The following is a 20,140-nucleotide window of genomic DNA, read 5'->3' on the forward strand; positions in this document are numbered from 1 at the left end:
ACAGACTGATTCAAAATTGGGAAAGGAGTACATCAAGGCTGTATATTGTCACCCTGCTTATTTAACTTATATGCAAAATGCAAAATGCCGGGTTGGATGAAGCACAAGCTGAAATCAAGATTGCCAGGAGAAATATCAATAACCTCAATAGGCAGATGATACCACCCTTATGGCAGAAAGCAAAGAGGAACTGAACAGCCTGTTGATGAAAGTGAAAGAGGAGAGTGAAAAAGCTGGCTTAAAACTCAACATTCAAAAAACTAATATCATGGCATCTGGTCCGATCACTTCATGGCAAATAGATGGGGAAACAATGGAAGCAGTGATAGACTTTATTTTCTCAGGCTCCAAAATCACTGCTGATGGTGACTGCAGCCATGAAATTAAAAGACACTTGCTCCTTGGAAGAAAAACTATGACCAACCTAAACAGCATATTAAAAAGCAGAGACATTACTTCACCGACAAAGGTCCGTCTAGTCAAAGGTATGGTTTTTCCAATAGTCATGTATGGATGTGAGAGTTGGACCATAAAGAAGGCTTAGTGCTGAAGAATTGATGCTTTCGAACTGTGTGTTAGAGAAGACTCTTGAGAGCCCCTTGGACTGCAAGGAGACCAAGCCAGTCAATCCTAAAGGAAATTAGTCCTGAATATTCATTGGAGGGACTGACTCTGAAAGTGAAGCTCCAAAACTTTGGCCACCTGATGTAAAGAACTGATTGACTGGGAAGACTGAAGGCAGGAGAAGGGGACAATAGAGGATGAGATGGTTGGATGACATCACCGACTCGATGAACATGAGTTTGAGCAGGTTCTGGGAGCTGGTGATGGACAGGGAAGCCTGGCATGCTGCAGTCCATGGGGTCACAAAGAGTCGGACATGACTGACTGAACTGAACTGAATCTGACGTATAATTTCTGAAAATAAAACTTTAGACTCTATCTTTCTATTCATGTGATGCTCAAATGTTTATACATTTATCATTAGTCCTCATTTCTTCTTTCTTATACTCTCATTTGTTATTTATTTTACTCTTACATGAGACACATTTTAAATGAAATAAAATTTGAAGAAACTTAGGTGGCTAGTCTTAAAACTCTGGCAATGATCTAGGCTTCTCCAACTGTCTTGTTGCATGGTGTGTTTGGATGCATAACAACTGTAATTTTCTTTTTGGGAGACTTTATTGATTTTGTAAAGGTGATGCATGCTTCTTTAAAAAAAAAATCAAGCAACAGGGAAAAGTACAAAGTAAAATTCCAAAATTCCATTACTAGAAATAACCATTATTAGCATTATTCTACAAAGTCTCCTTTTGAATATATATAAATAGGGACACATTTACAAAAAAGGCTCATATAATACATACTACACATACACTGTTATTTAATTTAACAAAAGAAATTGAAGCTGAAGTAAAATGATGAAATTACTAAACTTTTGTTATATGTTCTTTTGCAAGACAGTAGTTCCTACAAATCCTTTTAAACTTTTGCAAAAAGATTATGAAAAGCATAAGAGGCTGTAGATTCCACATGTTAACCCTTAGAAAGTATTAATAGTTGAGACAAGGACAGGATCTACTTTAATTGTTTAGAAGCAGCTTTTATTTAGATACCAGACCTGCCTGATGGTCAGAGGAAAATTATATTATTAGGTGTGGCTATATTAATTGAAAGGGATCCTAGAAGACTCTGAATCCAGTGCCTTATTCCTATTCCATTTTCTGTTGTGTATGGTGAAGGCTTAGGACTTCCCTTGTAGCTCAGTTGGTAAAGATTCCGCTTGCAATGCAGGAGATCGGGGTTCGATTCCTGGGCTGGGAAGATCCCCTGGAGAAGGAAATGGTAATCCACCGGGAAATCCCATGGACAGAGGAGTCTGGTGGGGTACAGTCCATGGGGTCGCAAGAGTCGGACACAATTTAGTGACTAAACCACCACCATGGTGAAGACACAGTTCAGAGTAGGAAATCCGGGGTTAGAATGTTTAGATTTGATACCTGTTCTGTCATTTAGGAACGGTGTGACCATATGCTTCAGTTTCATCTTCTGCAAAAAATATAGGTTAGTCGTATCTTATGTGGTAATTGATAAGAGTGAGACAATACATGGAAAGCTCTTATAATAGTGCCTGATACACAGTCAGTGCTCAATAAATATATGCTATTATTATTATTATAAATTGTCATTCACAAAATAATCTCATTCTTTCTCACTCATCTCAGAATAATTCCCCTGCTAAATCTGCTTACTTTTAAAGTTAAAGGCTGGGGCCCTGAGGGCTTAAGAGGCATGCGGGCACTGGCATATTGGATGTGGGAGTAGTCTCCTGCCTAAGATTGTCATCTATGTTTACAAGAATGTACATAACACACAGTTCTAGCCTTTTCACAATCCTAAACATATAAAATACCTATAACAATAATTACTACTATGCAAGTCAGTTACATGGACATACACAAAGAACTTTACATCTGAACTTAAATATCTTCTCTAAAAGTAAACTAATATTATTATTTCTAAATTCCCAGTGAAATTCATATTGAGTCTCATACATTTTACAGCATAGGAAATATAGACAATATTCTATAATAACTTAAAATGGGATATAATCTACAAAAATATTGAGTCTCTGTGCTATACAACTAGAACTGATATTGCAAATCACTTATCTTCTATTTAAAAAATAGAAAAAAGAAATTCATATCGAGTCTTGTTTTAAAATATTATGAATTTCATGTTTTTGGCATTCTAAGTTAAAAGTAGTCCAATGCTTACAGTTTACTTATTATGCAAATTCTAAATTTAAAATGCCTTATAAAAACAAGGTAAATTTCAACCCCCCTCATATTATTTCACTATGTTTCCTGGATTTGAACTTCAAGGGAGTTGAAGACTTTTCTAAAGATGTTCTGAAGTCCAGTGTACTCTTTTTATTTTCTTTTTTTCTAGCTATTAAGGTGTTTATTTTCTTTGATAATAAAACACCATTCAGTATTCCATGAAGATATGCATTTACTTTTGTTTCAAATGATTTTTTTCAGCCCCAGCTGATTTTTTATCTTTTTTTTTGGCTGCACCATGCAGTTTGCAGAATCTTAGTTCCTCAACCACGGATTGAACCCAGGGCCTGGGCAGTGAAAGGATGGAGTCCTAACCACTGGACCACCAGGAAATTCTCATTCAGCTGATTTTTTAAAATAACCTGTCTCCAAAAAGAATTTTAAAAGTGCTTTTTATGATGTAGTTTTTTTCAAGTTTGGTTTAAATTCCACATTGGATTTTTTTGCTTTGTTTTGTGAGGGAGGGAGGGTTGATGAAAAATTCTAGGTGCTTCTCTGAAGGTTTTTTTTTAAATAGCTTAGGAATTTAGGGGTACACCAAATCACTACCAAATAACAGAATATATGCCAATTTTCCATTTTGGCTTTGCCTTTCTGCATAGTGAGTACTTTGGCTTATTTTGGAAATCAGTAAACCATAAATTTCAGTTCACTTGATCTCCAATTTGGGTGCAAAAGGAGGTGATTTGATATTTTTAAGTGATGGTTTAATTTCTCCAACAATGAGGGCAACATGGGTTAAAGAGTAAGTTGCATTTGTGTGACTGTGGATTTTCATACTTGATTTAATTAAACAATTTTCTGTGCCTTCAAGTCCTCTACTGAAAACTAGGTACAGTGTGGATGAATTACTTAGTTTTATTCTGTGTAAAGAAATGGTTAAAAAGAAATAGTCAAACAGTAAGAAATTACAAACATGTTTAACACAAATCAGAAGATAAAATGTAGGAACCATATGCTATATTCATCTGTTTTCCTTCCAGAGTGGCTCACAGTATACAACTGTAGCAAAATCAATAAATGTTGAGTTGATGATATTACCTCAATATTCAGCATTCCTACCTCAACAGCCTTCTAACAGTATGAAGTAAGTAAATATCTTTATAATGATTTCTAAGAGATGGTCTAAATTCTTTAGTTGTACTGAAATGTCATGTCAAATATTGCTTTTAATAAGTAAACCACTGGCTGGAGTTTGGAAATCTTTTTTCTACACAAAGCCTTTGTTGTACCTCCCCCCACCCTAACACACAGCTTTTGTAGGGTATTTTTTTGTAACAGGATTTGACCTGTAACTATTATTGAGAATTTTCTTAGAGGAGTTCAAAGCATTTTACAGGGATCATCTCATTTATCCCTCGAAAGTAAGGCAGAGGCATTATCTCCACTACAGACTGAGAACACTAAAAGGCCAAGATAGGTGGGGTTTTTTGTTGTTGTTTTGCTAAGATCAAAAAGCAATTCTAGGGCAAAGCCAGATTCCGGTCTGACCTTGTTACATGATGCTTCTGCAGTGACATAATGCAATGTCCTTCCTCTCCTAGGTCTCTCCTTATGCTACATGTTGAATAATTTCCAGAGTTGATTTTTCATTCATTCTTGCTCCTGAAAATGGATCTTAAGATGTAAAAACAAAATAAACCCCTAAAATGTTTACTATTAGGGTTTGGGGCACAGGATACTTAGGGATAGGTATCTTCCTCCCCCACCTGCAAATCTTACTGCCTCCCCCAGTGCTGTTCAATAGAAAAAACGTGGGCCGCAAATTCAAGTCACATGTATAACTCTAACCTTTCTAGTAGTTACAAAAGTATATTTAGGCCAATGTATCAAAAATCTTATCACTTCAACATGTACTTAATAGAAAACTATTAATATGATAGTTCACATTCTTTATCTTGCATAAATCTTCAAAATCCGGTGGGTTTTCACACTTACAGCACACCTCAATTTGGACTAGTCACATTTTCAATGCCCCTAAGCCATGTGTGACTCGAGGGGACAGTATGGGACAGCATGGGGCTTCGGTAGACTTTTCTTAGCTCTCCCTTCAAAATGGTACCCTCGTGAATGGAATGAATGGTGTGGGGAAGGGCTCCTGGATGACCCTGGAGAATCCACTTGCACTTGGGTGGCGACTAATAGCTTTACCATTTTCTTATCCATGACCAGGGAGTGGATGCAGGATCTAGAGGACTGCAATCTTCCAAAATGTCAAAAATACCACCTCATTGCTAGAACTGCGGTATATACCCCATGTGAGATCCCGGCCTAAGGAACCTGCCAACTTCTGGGGGTGCAGTTCGTGAGGCCCTGGTATATGGCCTGTGGAAAGCAGGCATCAGACGAGGTAGAAGAAGGGTATGAGAGGGGGAAGGCCACCCAAGTGGGTGCTTCTTGAGGGCAGGACCTCAAACTAGCTGCTCCTTGAAGGCAGAAGCTTCTCTGGTGGTCTTAACCAGGCGCTTGGTGGGCCTCACGTGCTAGATGAACGCACGCTGTGTTTCCAGCACAAGCTCCGGGCGGCCCGAGGCATGGGAGGGGGCCGGTGTCCGGCCCCCGCCCGCACTACGAAGCCGCTCCACGGCCTCGGGTGTGAGGGGCGGGCCCAGGCCTCGGCCCGCGCCGCCTCATGTGACCCGGTCCGGCATGGTGTCGCCTCCTCCCGGGGCGGCGGCTGTGGCGGCGGCTCGGGCTTGCGTCCGCGTCGGGCTGGCCCCGCGGCCGCTCATGGGTAGCCAGGGCGGCGTGGGGCCCCCCGGGAACGGTGGGCCCGGCGAGGGCGAGAGTGGGGAGACGAGGAAACTGCAGGAGGAAGGGAGAGCCGCGAGAGGAAAGCGGAGGAAGGGGAAGGGGAAAGCGGGAGCAGGGCAAGGCGGAAAAGGAAGCGGGGCGGAAGGAAAGCCGGAGCCGCCACAGGGGAAGGAGGAAACGGGACTGGGGGCCGAGGCGGGACCGAGTGCAGGCCTAGGAAAGGCAGGAGAGAGAGGCGGAAGCGTGGAGGAAGGGGCGAGAAGGCTCGTCAGAGGAGATGAGGGGAGCGCAGGGGCGCGAAAGGAGGCCAAAGGAAGGGATGAGGGGAAGAAGGAGGAATGGAGGGTCAGGACTGGGAGGCGGGAGGACGCCAGGCCGGCAAGAGCACAGGGACGAGGGGGTCAGGCTTGGGGCCGCCTCGCGGGGACACGGGCGGCCATGGCGACAGCGGCTGAGGAGAAGGCGGCGGCGGCGGCGGCGGCCCGGGAGCCAGCCTGCCGCCCAGCCGCGGGGCCCGCACTCCTGCGCCTGCCGGAGGAGCTGCTGCTGCTCATCTTTTCCTACCTGGACATGCAGGCCCTCGGCCGCCTGGCTCAGGTGTGCCGCTGGCTGCGGCGCTTCACCAGCTGCGACCTGCTCTGGCGCCGGATAGCCCGGGCCTCGCTCAACTCCGGCTTCACGCGGCTCGGCACCGACCTGTAAGCGCCCGCCCGCTCCCCGCCCCAGGCCGGCCCGCGTCCCGGGAAAGGGCGGGGCGCCGCGGCCTGGTCGGCCTGGGGCCGTGTCGTACCCTGAATTCCGAGGTCCAAACCTGGCCTCCTCCGACCACTTCCCGAGCACGCAGTTCCTCTCGGAGGCCTCCATCTGAGGAAACCTCCCAAGAGCATCTCCCTTAGTCAGCACCCTTCTCTGTGGGCAGCTCCTCATAATTAGCCATCTTAAGCACTCTCTTCAGCTGTTAAATGTGTCTTTTCGCAGACGTTGACCGCCTGGGTTCCTTAGCTCCACAGGAGCCCGGCTGGTCTGTGGCTTTAGAGGCCTCCTCCCATCCAGGTGTAGGACCCATGTCCCTTATGTGGTCTGTCAGGACGTTTTTATGGACATTCATCCTCTCGCTCTCTTCTAAGGGTCGTTAGGCTTCTGGGCTCTGATAAAGTCAAATATGGAGAAAAGGGCTCACACTCCAAAAAAAACGCCCTTGGTCCAAGTGTCAGCGATAATTTATGACTTGATGGAGGCAGAATGACACACAAAAAGGGTACCTGCTTATGGCAGGGAGTTGGATGAGGTATACAGACTGTACGCGAAGGCATGCTATTGTAATTTGGCCTGTTCTTGGTAGGATCTGAAGTCTGTGAATGCAGAACTTAATCATGTAAGCTGTTACATAGGAAGGGGAGAAAATGTGTGGAACTGGAGTAAAAACTTTCTGATTGCACCCAACTCCATCCAATTTGGAGTAAAAAAATTTTAAAAGATAGTTTTAATATAGCAACATTAAGGAAAGTTAGTTTAAAACATAAAAAGTTATAATATCATCACCTCTAGGCAGCTGTTCAGTTTTAAAAATTGCTTTTCATTTGCACACATCTTCCCCCGCTTAGTTGCTATCCTACTGATCCTAGCAGAATAGGTACATAATGTTTGTGGGCTGTACTATGAGATTAAAAACTTTCCTCTAATATTAGACTTTCATGTTGTATCCAGCTTTTTGCTGTCATAGATAACAAGGAAATGAATAATTCAATGCATTTTTTGGTAACAGCTTTATTGAGATATGTCAGATACTGTATAATACATGTCTTTTTGAATTGGTTCCTTAGGATAAATTCTCAAGATTGGCATTATTGGGTCAAAGGTTATGGTTTGTAAAAAGGCATTGTACCAAGTTACAGTGGCACTAGCAGCGATTTCATATAAGAATTTAAAAAATTTTTGCTATTTTAGTGGACATATAATGATATCTCAAAGTTTTGTTATTTTGCCTTCCTTTATCAGGATAAGTATTTTCCCCTGTGTTTGTTTCACTTATGAAATTGTCTTTTCCTAGTCTTATCCCATTTATTATTGGGGTATTGACACTACTCTTAAAATAGATTCCAATCCTTGTGGGTCATAGATATTAGGCTCTAATCTGTCATCTTTGATGCAAATATTTTCCCCAGTTTGTTCTTTTTATTTCACTGTTTTTAGCCTATAGAAGTTTTAGATTTAAATATATCAGAATATGTCAGTTTTTGTGTGATTTTTTAATCTTTCCTTCCCCTTCCAAAACTGAGAAATTTATGATTCCTCCACAGACATAATAAATCTTCTCTTTGACATTCTGCTGGTTTTCTTATAATTTGATTTTTAAAAATTGTCAACACTTTCATCAATATCACTTTTCTTTTGGTGTAAGGGCCCTGAGGCCCTGAATTCAACCTTCTTTTTTCCTAAACAGTTACCTAGTTACCACTGAACTTTTTGTTAAGTAATTCATGTCTTTCCCTTTAGAAAGACAAAATAATTTGTTTTAGAAAGCTTACTTCGACAGATATTAACTTGATATATCTATGTGTATATATAGTCACATATACATACATAGATGTATGTATATGTATTAGGTCTATATTTGAACTCTATTTTGTTCCACTGATGTATTTTTCCATTTCCATTCTATTTTAAGTGTTGTTGCCTTTTGATAGAGTGTAATATCTGTTAGGGTTAAATTATCCTTGTTGGATTTGTGATTTGTGTGTGTGGGAGAGTGTGACATCTTCATTCTCATTCAGCCCCCTAGCAAAAAAAGAATTCTGTGCCTTTTCAAAAGTTTCTGTGGATTTCACTGTAAAGTAACTACATATCTGTTATTATTCCTAAATATGCTATTCTTTTTTTTGGTGTGATTGCAATCTCTTTTTCAGTATGTTTTCCAGCTGGGTATTATTAATGATGTCCAGGATTGCTACAATCTTTTGGAAATTTTGAACCTTATTATTTTAACTTTTATTATTTCTAGTATGATTTTGTTGTTGATAATAATGATTTTCTGGGATTTGGGGGGCATATAAGTCTTGTTACCTTCATTTTGTTAAAAGAATTTTTAAAAATATGCATATATTTGTTTCTTTTGGATGTGCTGGGTCTTTGTTGCTGCATGGGCTTCTCTTGTTGCAGAGCACAGGCTGTAGGGCCGAGGGCTTTTGTAATTGTTGCACGTGGCCTCCAGAGCAGAGGCTCAGTAGTTGTGGCACATGGACCTCATTGCCCTGCCAGGTTTGGGATCTTCCCAGACTAGGGACTGAACCAGTGTCCCTTGCATTGCAAGGTGGATTCTTATCACTGGACCACCAGGGTAGCCCATCTTCATTTCTTATAACGAAAAACTCAGAGAAAATATCGGTTGACCTAGAAGAGCAGTTGTCTGAAATGCCTAAACCCAATCTAGCCATAGTAAAATTTGGCTTTCTTGCTCTCCTTATAGATGAGATTGGGCATGTTCAAGGTGGTATGGACATAGACTGCTCTCCTTATAGAGACTGAATGAACAAATGAAAGAATTTATGTTTATTTTTCTTTCCTTTTCAAATGCTCTGGGAGATAATGTGAATGAGTGTGCATTCTGTAAGTGATAATAACAAAATGAAAATGAGTTTACAGTATAAAGTGCGTTGCAACTGTCAGGTGATTTGGCTTTGTTATTTTTTAGCCACATGTTTTGATTTCTTGCCTGTATCCTAGGATGTGGTATCGCTAGCCTTCTAGGAAGTTGTTTTACCATAACACTTGATAAAGAGCAGGGTCATGCTCATGTTTTCTGAATTGAGGGGGAAAGTTATGCATGTTACAGCAGGTGGAGAGAATGTTTACCAGTGTGGTCTGTTTTTGGACAGCTGCAGAGACATGATAACCCACCAAGAGGGGTGGTTATCATCCCTGGAGGGAGATGGCATGTACCCCAGTCATCTTAGGGCATTAGGGAGCCTGGGCCCAAAGTTAAATGAAAGTATGGCTGTTTGGATTGTGGCAGGGCTGTAGTTCATATTTTGGGCTAATTAACTGTACACTGGACAATAAGACAAGTTTTTATAAGCACAAAACTTCATTTTATCAGGAGCCACACAACTTCACTGCCCCAGAGTTTTATCATCTATAAAGAATGAGAGTAACATAGCCAGTAAAACGAGGCTTAACCATTGTGATGTGTAAGTGATAGCACAGTGTTCAGCACATAGTAGGCACTCAATAAATTGTTGTAAAATGGAACTTGCAAGTTTTCTGGCTTCTCCTCTAGTCAGTCTATATAGAGCAAAAGTGGAGATGGTTTGACTTAGAGAGGCTGCCTAAAGACAGAAGGTGGGGGAAAACGCACACACAGCTGAATTTCTCTCACCTGTCCTGAATGTTTTTGGAAACTTGACAGCAGAAGCTGTGGGCTTTAGGGTCTGCTCTCCCTGCCAAAGAGCCTCCTGAATTCTCAGAAACACAAACTGCTAAGGTTTACTGACCTTCCGGCCCAGGGCAAGTCCCATTCACTTTGGCTCTTCCTAACTGATCATAGCTTTGTTGAGTAAGATGAACTGCTTTGGTTCCTTGTGATTTGTTAATGGTCTTATACTTGTGCTTGAAGGCATTTTGGCCACTTTGAAACCACAAACAAATAATTTGCTTCCCTTTAGGCCTCTTGCCCAAACAGTGAACACTGGTAGGTTTCCTGAGCTTTTTTTTTTTAAGTGGACACAAAGACAGTTTGAGTCAGTCATCTGGTTTAAAATCAGTTTAATTTGAAAGTTTTATGAATCCTGGGGGAATAGAAATATCTTTAATATAAAAATCAAGGAAATGTTTCATATAGCAATCTTTTAAGTTTTCCCTAAAGAGTAGAGGCAAAACTAAGCTAGTTCAGTCTTCAAGAACAAAACAATGAAATTTAACTCTGTCAGTTTATAATATAGGCTAAATGCAAGAAGTTAGAAAATATGACAGGTGGAAGAACAAAGGTGCCAATTGTAAATTCTGACACTGTTAAGTTAACAAAAACAAGGAATGGAAAGAAAAAAGTATACCCATGTATGTAAATCTATTTAAAAAATACTTTTGCAGTCTTATATTAAGTACTTTTACCTCTCTTGATCATCTCCCTTCTAAAGTAAGTCCTGTATGTTTTCAAACTTGAGTTTTATTTCAAATATCCTTTGAGCATTACCTGGGTTCTCTCTTGAATTTGCCTGTCATAGATTTGCCTAGAATTAACAATAGGTGTTTAGGGAGTCAGGCTCTGAGGTGTTTGCCCTGGCATGTACATTCATTCCTTAGCCAGGGTCTTGTAGGCTTGGAGCTCTTTGAGGCCAAGGGACTGGGGTATCTATTTCAGTGATGATTAACGTCCAAAGTGGTGAGATGGACACAGATAAGCAGAGTGTGTTTGTTTGTTTTAAAATGATTGCACCTAAGAGCATTTTTTTGACCCAGAAAGCATAAAGTTTCCTAACTCTGAACAGAAAAGACATTGCTCACTGGTTACTTTTAAGGCCTAAACAGTGATTTTCAGAAAACAACTAGCAACTTAAAGTAACTTCGGCTCTCTCCCTCACCTTTCTGCGATACCTAGAAAGCAATCAGTTACTTGTTCTCCGGTTCATTGAAAGGATTCAATGGATGTATTTATTTTCAACTTTTTTGGAAAGGCCTTGTTTTGAGTGGTTTTGTGAGTTAATAAAAGTGAGTTCAGTTTACATATTTGAAATAAATAAAACAATACACCTGTGGAAGCAGGAAATGGTCTAGTGCAGTCAGTACCTCCAAATGCAAACTGGAGGACTTTCCTTCAAGACTGTGAGAATATGGAAGCTGCTTATCTCCTTTCCAGTCTTGTAAAACTCGAACAGTAGGGGATGACTCCCCTAACTTTCAAGGCAGAATCATGGAGAAATCCAAAGTCTTCATAATCTACAAGATAAACAGTTCATGTTGGAATGAAATCTCTGAAAGTATTTCAATACTCTGTTTCTTACTTTCAGTTTTCTATGTCTAGCCCCTTCATCTTAGGTAAAGATTGTGCTTGAGCTGCTTGAAATCAAACTGGCAGCGAGGTTACTGAAAGCATACACATTAAAAAAAATTATTTTTAAGTGTTTGATATAGAAAAGGATTATCTTTGTGTGACAGCTTAACTTTAACTCTGGAGTAACCCTGGCATTGAATTAGTTTCTGGTCCTAACTGAGAACCATGGAACAGGGAGAATTTCAGGTAGACTCTTCTTGAGGCCAGGCTCCAATAACTTTTCAGTATTTAAGATGAGAGTGACTGTTTGGAAAAACAAGGAGAAAGTTGAGTTTTGAATTTCCAGTGAAAATTGACATGCCTCTACACTCTGATCTACTGAAACAGATTTTTTATAAACTCCAGAATTTATCTCAGGTGTGTCAGCCATCAGATGAAGTTGAGAATCCAAAGATTTGGTTTATTCTTGAGAAAAGTCCTTTTTAATTAGCAGTCTTGCTCAGATTTGAACAAGTATTAGAATTTAAGGTGTAATCAGTAGAAGCAAGATGTTTGTTCTAATTAAGAATGTGTTTATGAATTTTGAATCATGTAAAGGTTTCACCTGTATCTAAAACTGAGTATGAGACTGTCTGGAGAAGAATTTATCTCTTGTTAGAGGTTTGACTCCCTTGTCTCAACTTGAAGTCAGTTTTTCATTATATCCAAATTGTCCACATTGCCCTCCCTGAAAGTCTGGGCCACCCAATGGGCCCCTGTGTCTGCCCCTCTTTAGCCCACAATTAATTGCCAGTGCATTCTTTCTTCTTCTCCTTCTTTTTCGGTATTTGGCATGAGCTCAAATTGCTGAGAAAGGTGACAACTGTGAAATGAAGACAGGGCATGGAGACACCTTAAAAAATACATGCAAAGGCCACTAAATGACAAGAGCAGACTGCCAGGCTCTTTCAAAACATCACCACGTCTGTTGACTTTCCATTCCTTGTTCGCAGCACAAAATTGGAGGTCAAAGAATCATAGGAGTTAGAGATGGAAAAGACATTTGAGGTCAGCCAGTTCATGCCTCCACCTTTTCCTGCCCCTGATTTCAAATCATTCCTTGCATTATATTTTCTCCCCCAGCTCTTGTACAGTTTTCACGGTCTTCACTCAACCCCGGCTGTCACCTTTGGGGAATGATGCTGGAGGCTCTGTCCAGTTTCTCCTCAGCAAAGAGAGATATTGCCTGTGCCCCCAGTTGACATTCATGAACTTCTTTGTTGGTGGTCTCAGCTGAGAGGCTGAAGGCTAACTGAAAGTTTCTCTGCTGCCTGGCAATGGGGCTTTTCTAGACAGAACTGAGGCATATTTAGTGTTGATGATGTTGGGGAAGGGGAAAAGGGCTGGGGGTACAGTGCAATTTTACCATTGCTGACTTTGTTCCTTGACTTTTTTGTAGGAAGGTTCTTGACCTGAAAGGAGATGTGTGTGTGTGTGTGTGTGTGTGTGTGTGTGTGTGTGTGTGCCATGTGCACACCTGAGGAATGTAGTATTTTGAAGGTGGACAGAGACAAGGATATATTACTCTGGGAGTTTAATAAGAATCCTAACTTGGATATTGGCAGGTTAAACTAGCCAAAAATGCTAGTGAAGAAGTAGATAATTATTTAGAAGTGCATGTTAAGGAAGAATTAGATATTAGAAGTGCCAGCTTAGAGTCAAGTTGAGGAGGACAGTTGGGCTGAAGGCCATTATTTTGGGCCAGGGAACACTTGCTTTTGGGATCTCCCCTTTAAGAAAGTAGAAAAAGGGCTGTCTTGTGTTCACTGACTGCACGGTTTGGCAGGGGGAATGGTCATTTTTAGAGGCAGCTTTGGAAGGTTACCCCCAGCTCCCCCTCTTGTTCCAGCAGCTGTTGGGAGCAGTCCGAAGGGGGTATTATATTTCTTCTGGTAACTCTGCCAAGAATGAGAGGAAATCCACAATCTGTGGGCTTTTTGCGGGGATGGGGATGGGGTGGCAGGTGATGGGACAGGGAAATTAAATTGTTTTATAGTAAATATATTGAGATACTTTTCCTGGAAAGCTGTTGCACTGAAAGGAAAGCTATTTCCCCTGCTCACTAGCTCTGTAATGGGTTCTTTCTCTGTAGAGAAAGGGAAATAGTCTTCTGCTGGTGCTGCTTTTTCTTTCTTCCCTATAGATCCAGGAAATCTTCCCTGACCTCCTGTGTTTCTTTGAATTTCATTTAGAAAGTCCATGTTGAAAAGGTGAGTCAAGATTCAGATATAGGTGGTGTGTGTGACTAAGGGGCCTCCCTCCAGAAGTGAGCTACTAAAGGAGAGCCTCTCTTCATCCCTTATCTTGGCTGCGATTTGACTTTATCCTAATGGCCTAGAAACTGGTGATGTAAAAACTTTCTGGGTGGCATCTGGTTCATGTTCTATCCATCTCTTCATCTAGGCTCCAAGGGCAGCACTGATTTTGAAGCCTGGCCACTTGGGCTGAGAACCTGTTTTGGTGATTAATATGGAACACAATTGCAAGATTAAAAACAATAAAAAAACAACCCTGGGAAGCAGAGCAGTATAATTATTCCTCACATTTCAGATGGGGAGCCCAGGGAAAAGTCATTGTGAAGATATGAGAACCCAATTCACTTCTGAGTCTGGTAGTGCCTGATTCATGACTCAGAAGAAAATGGCCTCATCACAAAAAATAGTGGCATCTTTCTTGCTGTTGTTTATTGTTAGAAAGTGCTAGATCAGCCTTTCTGAAAGCTGTATTGTGGGATTCTTAAACTGATTCTGTGATTAAATGAGTATGGGAAATGCTGTGCTCCATATCCCCTTTCTTGAGAGCTCACAATGCCCATTGGTAAGTTAAAGGAAGTCCTGTACAAGAGAGACCTGTTTACTTTTGTTTCAGCATTGTTCAAAATGTTTTGGACATCAAATTCTTTTTTCTCCCACTTAATATCTCCTAATGTCTTGCATTATACAAACACTGATCAAATGCCCTGCAAATTTAGAACTTGACCAATAGCAGGAGGAAATGAATGTGAACACGGTCTTAAATCCTAAACCTACTTAAAGAATCGGGGTTATGCCCATTGCTTTGGACAACTTTGACATGTGGGTGGCACATTAAGATACTTCATCTGCTCAGATTCCTTTCCTTGAGCCTCTCTAGCATAAGAATTTGGAGGCCTTGGTTGAATTTCTGAAGCTGTGGTATTTTGTACATTTTTAGGAAAGGCCTTTGGAACTTGAAGGTAGTGTGTCTAGGCTCTTGAAAATCTGTAAGTCTTGTTGTAAGTGTGACTTGCCAAAGGGAGAACTGTACTTTTGAGAACTTGCTTAAGCAGTTCCTAGGCAGTATCTACCAAAATACCTATTATGCTAGGACCAAGGTTCTTACCTTTTGTGTCTAAGACATATTTTTGTGTGATAGAACTTTTGATAGTACATTAAAGGATTAAAAGATGAATGTCTTCTTTTAAAAAAGCTGGCTTCAGAAAGTTGAAAAACCTGTCCATTTACTTGCTTTGGTATGTTAATGTCTGAGTAGAACTGTTTACTGCCCTGACCTTGTACTCTTATATCTTTAGAGGTTAAGTTCATGTATGTTGCTCTGAACATGCAATCTTTGTTTTTTTTGTAGCAAGTTGTGTCATAAGCCGTATTGTGGCTCAGCAATTTGTCTGACAGATATTTTCATAAAAATGTGGATCTTTGGTTGAGTGAAAATAAGGCCTATAAATTATTTAAAAATTTATAGCAGACTTATATAAGGTTCCTGGTATATCACTGCTCTGAAGCATACTGGTTGAGATCCACTTTTAGAAGTACTGAGAGTTTTAAGACTCAATTTTGTGGAAATTATGACTGTATTGGACAACTGAGGCATACAGCCATGCAAAGTTAACAGTGCCAAAGTTTACGGTAGGTTCAGTCTAAGGGTTCACATGAGAGAGAGAAGAATGTTGGAGGAGTCAGGGAAGTAGTGGCTTAAAGCTGGATTTTGAAGAATGGATGGATTTGACTAGGTCCCAAAGCGGGAAGTAAGCGACAAAGGTAGGCTGGTCTGGCAATATAGGAGAAGATATGGGGATAGGAATGTAAAAGAGATATGGCTTGGTGGGAGTTCAGTTGCAGAGTGTGAAGCCCTGGGAGGTGAGGTTGAACACGTTTGGGGAGCTGACGCTTGGAGGCCTTCCAAGGGATGTGTGGGTCTGCTCCATGCTCTCCGTGTGCTCTCTGTCCTGTCGTCACACTGGGCATGTTCTCTGTAATCTCACTTCACCTTGGGTGTTGAGGCTGTTACCCATTCCTGGCCTGAAGGATAAGAGTTTAACACAATATGAAGTTTTTCGTTGATTTAATTTGAACCTTAATTATAGACCTCTGCTCCTGAAGTCATTGGAGGATTTAGTCTAACATATGTATAAATGAAGAGTTAGAAGCTTCTTGTCTTAGACTGTTTAAATACTTGTATATACATTAAAGTGAAATTCTTAGTCTTGGTAGCAGAACTGGTAGGCACAGGCTGTATGGGGGAAATCTGCTTACCAGTGAGCAAAAAAAAATCAAAGAAATTGAGAAAATGCTGAATTAAAACTCTAAGCCCCAGGCATCATTTTGCAGTTCTGTCCCCGCCCAGTGCCCCTTGAGATGGCCTTGTTCTGTGCTTGTGGATAGATACCTTCCTTTCCTGAATTTCCAAGGCAGTAAGATGTTATATTTATGGAAATCATGTCTGTCAGCAGGTAGGCAGCATGCGCGGTATCAAGGGGAATCAGACTTCAAGATGAGCCAGAGAGGGAAATTGATTTGTGATCCAGGAGGTTTCTGATCTCAGAGACTGTGTGGATATGACTTCTCTAGTATACTCACACCTCCCCCCTTCATCCCGCAGCCATTTTTCTTCAAATTTGGTTTATTTATTTGCTTTTGGTTTGGAGTGTGAAGGAGGAGAGGTGAAATGAAAGGGAACTCTAGATAACTGCCTAGATTAATTTCTGTCCCTTTGGACTCACTGTTGCCAAGATTCTAAGGGGCCTGCTAGCTTACTGTGGGTGCATGTTGTGTTGTTTTTGTTTAAAATAGGTCATGCACCCAGGAATGCAGTCAAACTATAATGGTGACTAAGTGCCGGAAAGCTGAGAGGGAGGGGGGCCAAGTGGAAAAATGAGCCTGAGGCAAGAGAAAAGAGGGCTGGGAAAATGGAAGTTCCACCAGGCCCACGGGCCAGGTTAGAGATTTCTCCATGCATTAACAGCAGCGCCAGAGGTTTATTTACAGGGCACTAATCATTTTGGGGGGAGCACCCCCACTTTACACCACTAACTGTCGAAGGAACAGCCAACTGGAGAGCGTTTCTGGGATGGGAAGCAAGAGTCTCTACTAAATTCCCAGGGGCACCTGCTCCTGTCTTTTCAGGCACTTCAGATGCCTTGTTCTATCAACTCCCTTTAACTAGACTGTGATAGGTCCCCACTGGGAGGGAGGGCTACCTGTTTTCAGAGAGAGAAATTTTCTTTTTTTTTTAATTCCTCCTGATTTTTCAAGTGCTAAAGCCAGTAAGAATATACATATGATTTGGCCACCAACTAGGGAAATTAACCATCAGGAAGAATTGAACAAGCAAAAGGGATTAAAAAAAAAAAAGCTGTGTTAAGCTGCTTTTAGCAAAGTGGCACTATTTCTCACTATTTCTCAAGTGAAAGCCAAGTGGAACATTTTTTTAGAGTTGAAATTTGTTTTGAAGGGCCAGAGCCAAGTATTTTGATTATGTTGTTGTTTGTGGGAGAGGATGCCTGCACCTGCCGCTTGGTAGCAGCTTCTAAAGTTCAACTTTGAAAGTTTCTTGCTGCTGTGATCAGGCCCTCAGGGCAGTGCTTTGTTTGACCTTTAGTAAAGTGTCACCAAATGGCATTTAAGTGACCAGGGAGATGAGAGAAGTATTGTCCTTATCCTAATTCAGGAAGTATATTGATTCTTTCCCCCTTATTTCCTTCTTGCTATGATCCAAAATATTCAATTTTTGGTTTCACCTTTACCTTCTAACTTAGAGCTAAAACTGAGGACCATAAAAGACAGTTAACAGGATGGACCAAAACAATTGAAGTCTTAGTGAAAAAGATTAGACTTGCTGTTAAATTTTATCTCCTGTCTCTTCCAGATACGAAAGAGGAGATTGTTCATAGCTAACCTCAGTTTTCTAACCATCTAGCAGTAGTGTAGATTGCTGTCTAGAAATGTGAAACTGAGGACTGTTCACCCAGTGGAAGAATTCAGTAATATATTTTAGCTTTAACATGTGTGTACCCAAATCCTAATCATTCAACCTGACTTTAAAAGAATAATTTCTAAGAGATGTATTTAAATTAGAAGAAAAGTAAATGATTATTAGATTAGCTTTAGTGATGTCACCATTTGTCAATATAAACTACTCTATATAAAAAATAAATAACCTTTTTCAAAGTCATTTGTAACTTATCTGTTATTTTGTTTAGTTGTCATTTTAAAACATCACAATTGCATGAAATACTATCCTTACTTCATATGTGCAGAAAATGGACAAGAGAAAAATTAGGTAACCAAGGTTGTAAGAGGCAGGACTGGGGCTCGGATAAGTTTCCTACATTTGCATTCTGTGCCTTTCTCACAACTTCATTTAATCTATTAGTTAAATGAAACTCAGTAAAAAGGTTAAAGGTAAAATGAAAAGACCAAACTCTCAACAGTTATGTGATGCATATTAAAAAGAAATATTCACTTCCTAAAACTCCCATCTGTTTACCTCTTCTGAGCTATTTATGGATACATAGTTTTATGCAGTATCTTTATAAATTAGACTTTGTTTTAAAATTACCACTACTGTTATAGTAATATCCAAAATGTTTTGCAGTGTTCACATTTGTCATTTCTCATAGCCATATTTATTCCATTGCATTAGTATACCATTTTCCCCCACAGATAGACATTTGGGCTATTTCTAGATTTTAGCTCTTAATATACAGCTGCAACTATAAATATCTTTGTAAAAAATATTTTTCTTTTGAATTATTTCTTTGTGAGACAGTGATGGGAATGCTGGGTTGGAAGCTGTCCTGTAACAACTTTTCTTGACAGAATTCCTTTCTGGAAGACTGTACTAGCAGGCCACCAGCAATATGTAAACAAACCCAAACCCTTTTATCAAACCAAAGCTAGCATGTGATTTTTCCACTTAATAGATGTGAGGTGGTACTTTATAAATTGTTTTAATGTGCATGTTTGTAAACTCTTATTGTTTCAGGATGTTTCTGCAGTGTTTATCATGTGAACACTGTGTGCCTGTTCTTATCTGCTATTGGATATTGATGACTGGTTATTGGAGACAGGCTGTTATCCTGATAGATTTTTATCAGTCCCCTAAAAGCTTTAGGGATAAAACTTGTACTCATAGCATTAATTGTTAGCCTTCCCCTACTATGTTACTTTCATTTTATTCTTTTTTTTTCCTTCTATGCAGTATTTGAAATTTAAATACTTAAAAACCTTCTAGTTAAAATCTTTTAAATTTACTCTTTCATTTTGGGAGAATATACATATTATGAGATGAGAATTTTTTGCTCTATTGATATCCAGTTTTATCAAAAGCGTTATTATTTTAATGAATATTTTTTATCTTTACCAAAATATTACATTGTAGAAAAATTGGGAAATACATAAAAACACAAAGAAAAAAGTAAAAACATCCAAAGTTGGCTACCCAAAGTTGACTATTTTACAGTCTATTCTTCTAGGCATGTATATTTTTCTTCTCTCCTTTCTTTCTAGTAAGGCTGGGAGATGTTATACAAACCCAACAGCCCTAATTAAGTTGTGATTTCTTTCCTTACTTTACTTTGTTGCGTATTAAATTCATATCAGTTTGGGTCATTCCTGGCAAAGACTGACATGAAATAATGGATATATAAAAATCAAAATGTCTACATGGAAAAAATACTATAAGGTAAAAGAAAATAGTAAATTAGGAAAAGATTGACATCACAGAATATGTAAAGAGCCTTTACAAACACACAAGTAAAAGACCATAAGCCTAATAGGAAGAGGGACAAAGGACATGGATGAGCATTTCACAGAAGAAATGGCTTTCAGACACGACCAGATATTCAGTCTTAGCCATAATTAGAAGAAATACACGTTTGAACAACAGGGAGGAATCTTTTTTTGCTTCTTAGAATGGCAAAAGATAAAAAGAAAATTTTAAAAGTTTTAAAGGAAAGATATACCTGTCTGAATGCAGCGTTCCAAAGAATAGCAAAGAAAGATAAGAAAGCTGTCCTCAGTGATCAATGCAAAGAAATAGAGGAAAACAATAGAATGGGAAAGACAAGAGATCTCGTCAAGATATTAGAGATACCAAAGGAACATTTCGTGCAAAGATGGGCACAATAAAGGACAGAAACGGTATGAACCTGACAAAAGCAGAAAATATTAAGAAGAGGTGGCAAGAATACACAGAAGAACTGTACAAAAAAGATCTTAATGACCCAGATAACTATGATGGTGTGATCACTCACCTA

At 40.0% G+C, this 20,140-nt stretch overlaps 1 protein-coding gene and 1 long non-coding RNA gene across 3 annotated transcripts in view; one reads left to right on the top strand and one right to left on the bottom strand.

The window, feature by feature from the left end:
- Positions 1-844: 844 nt before the first annotated feature.
- On the bottom strand, positions 845-5,429 carry LOC122446009. Its single transcript, XR_006270754.1, has 3 exons — positions 4,338-5,429; positions 2,004-2,052; positions 845-1,833 (listed from the first exon to the last, which is right to left on the bottom strand). It is a non-coding gene; the product is annotated as an uncharacterized LOC122446009 (long non-coding RNA).
- Positions 5,425-20,140, top strand: part of FBXW4 (F-box and WD repeat domain containing 4) — an 81,527-nt gene continuing 66,811 nt past the window's right edge. Inside the window, exon 1 of one of the 2 annotated variants that reach the window (XM_043475656.1) lies at positions 5,425-6,298. In XM_043475656.1, the coding sequence (XP_043331591.1) occupies positions 5,496-6,298 (803 nt within the window). In that variant the 5' untranslated portion in view covers positions 5,425-5,495. The remainder of the gene's footprint in view (positions 6,299-20,140) is intronic. The other variant, XM_043475657.1, reaches the window with a different exon arrangement.

The sequence above is a fragment of the Cervus canadensis genome, chromosome 8, assembly GCF_019320065.1.
Source record: "Cervus canadensis isolate Bull #8, Minnesota chromosome 8, ASM1932006v1, whole genome shotgun sequence".
Classification (NCBI taxonomy): domain Eukaryota; kingdom Metazoa; phylum Chordata; class Mammalia; order Artiodactyla; family Cervidae; genus Cervus; species Cervus canadensis.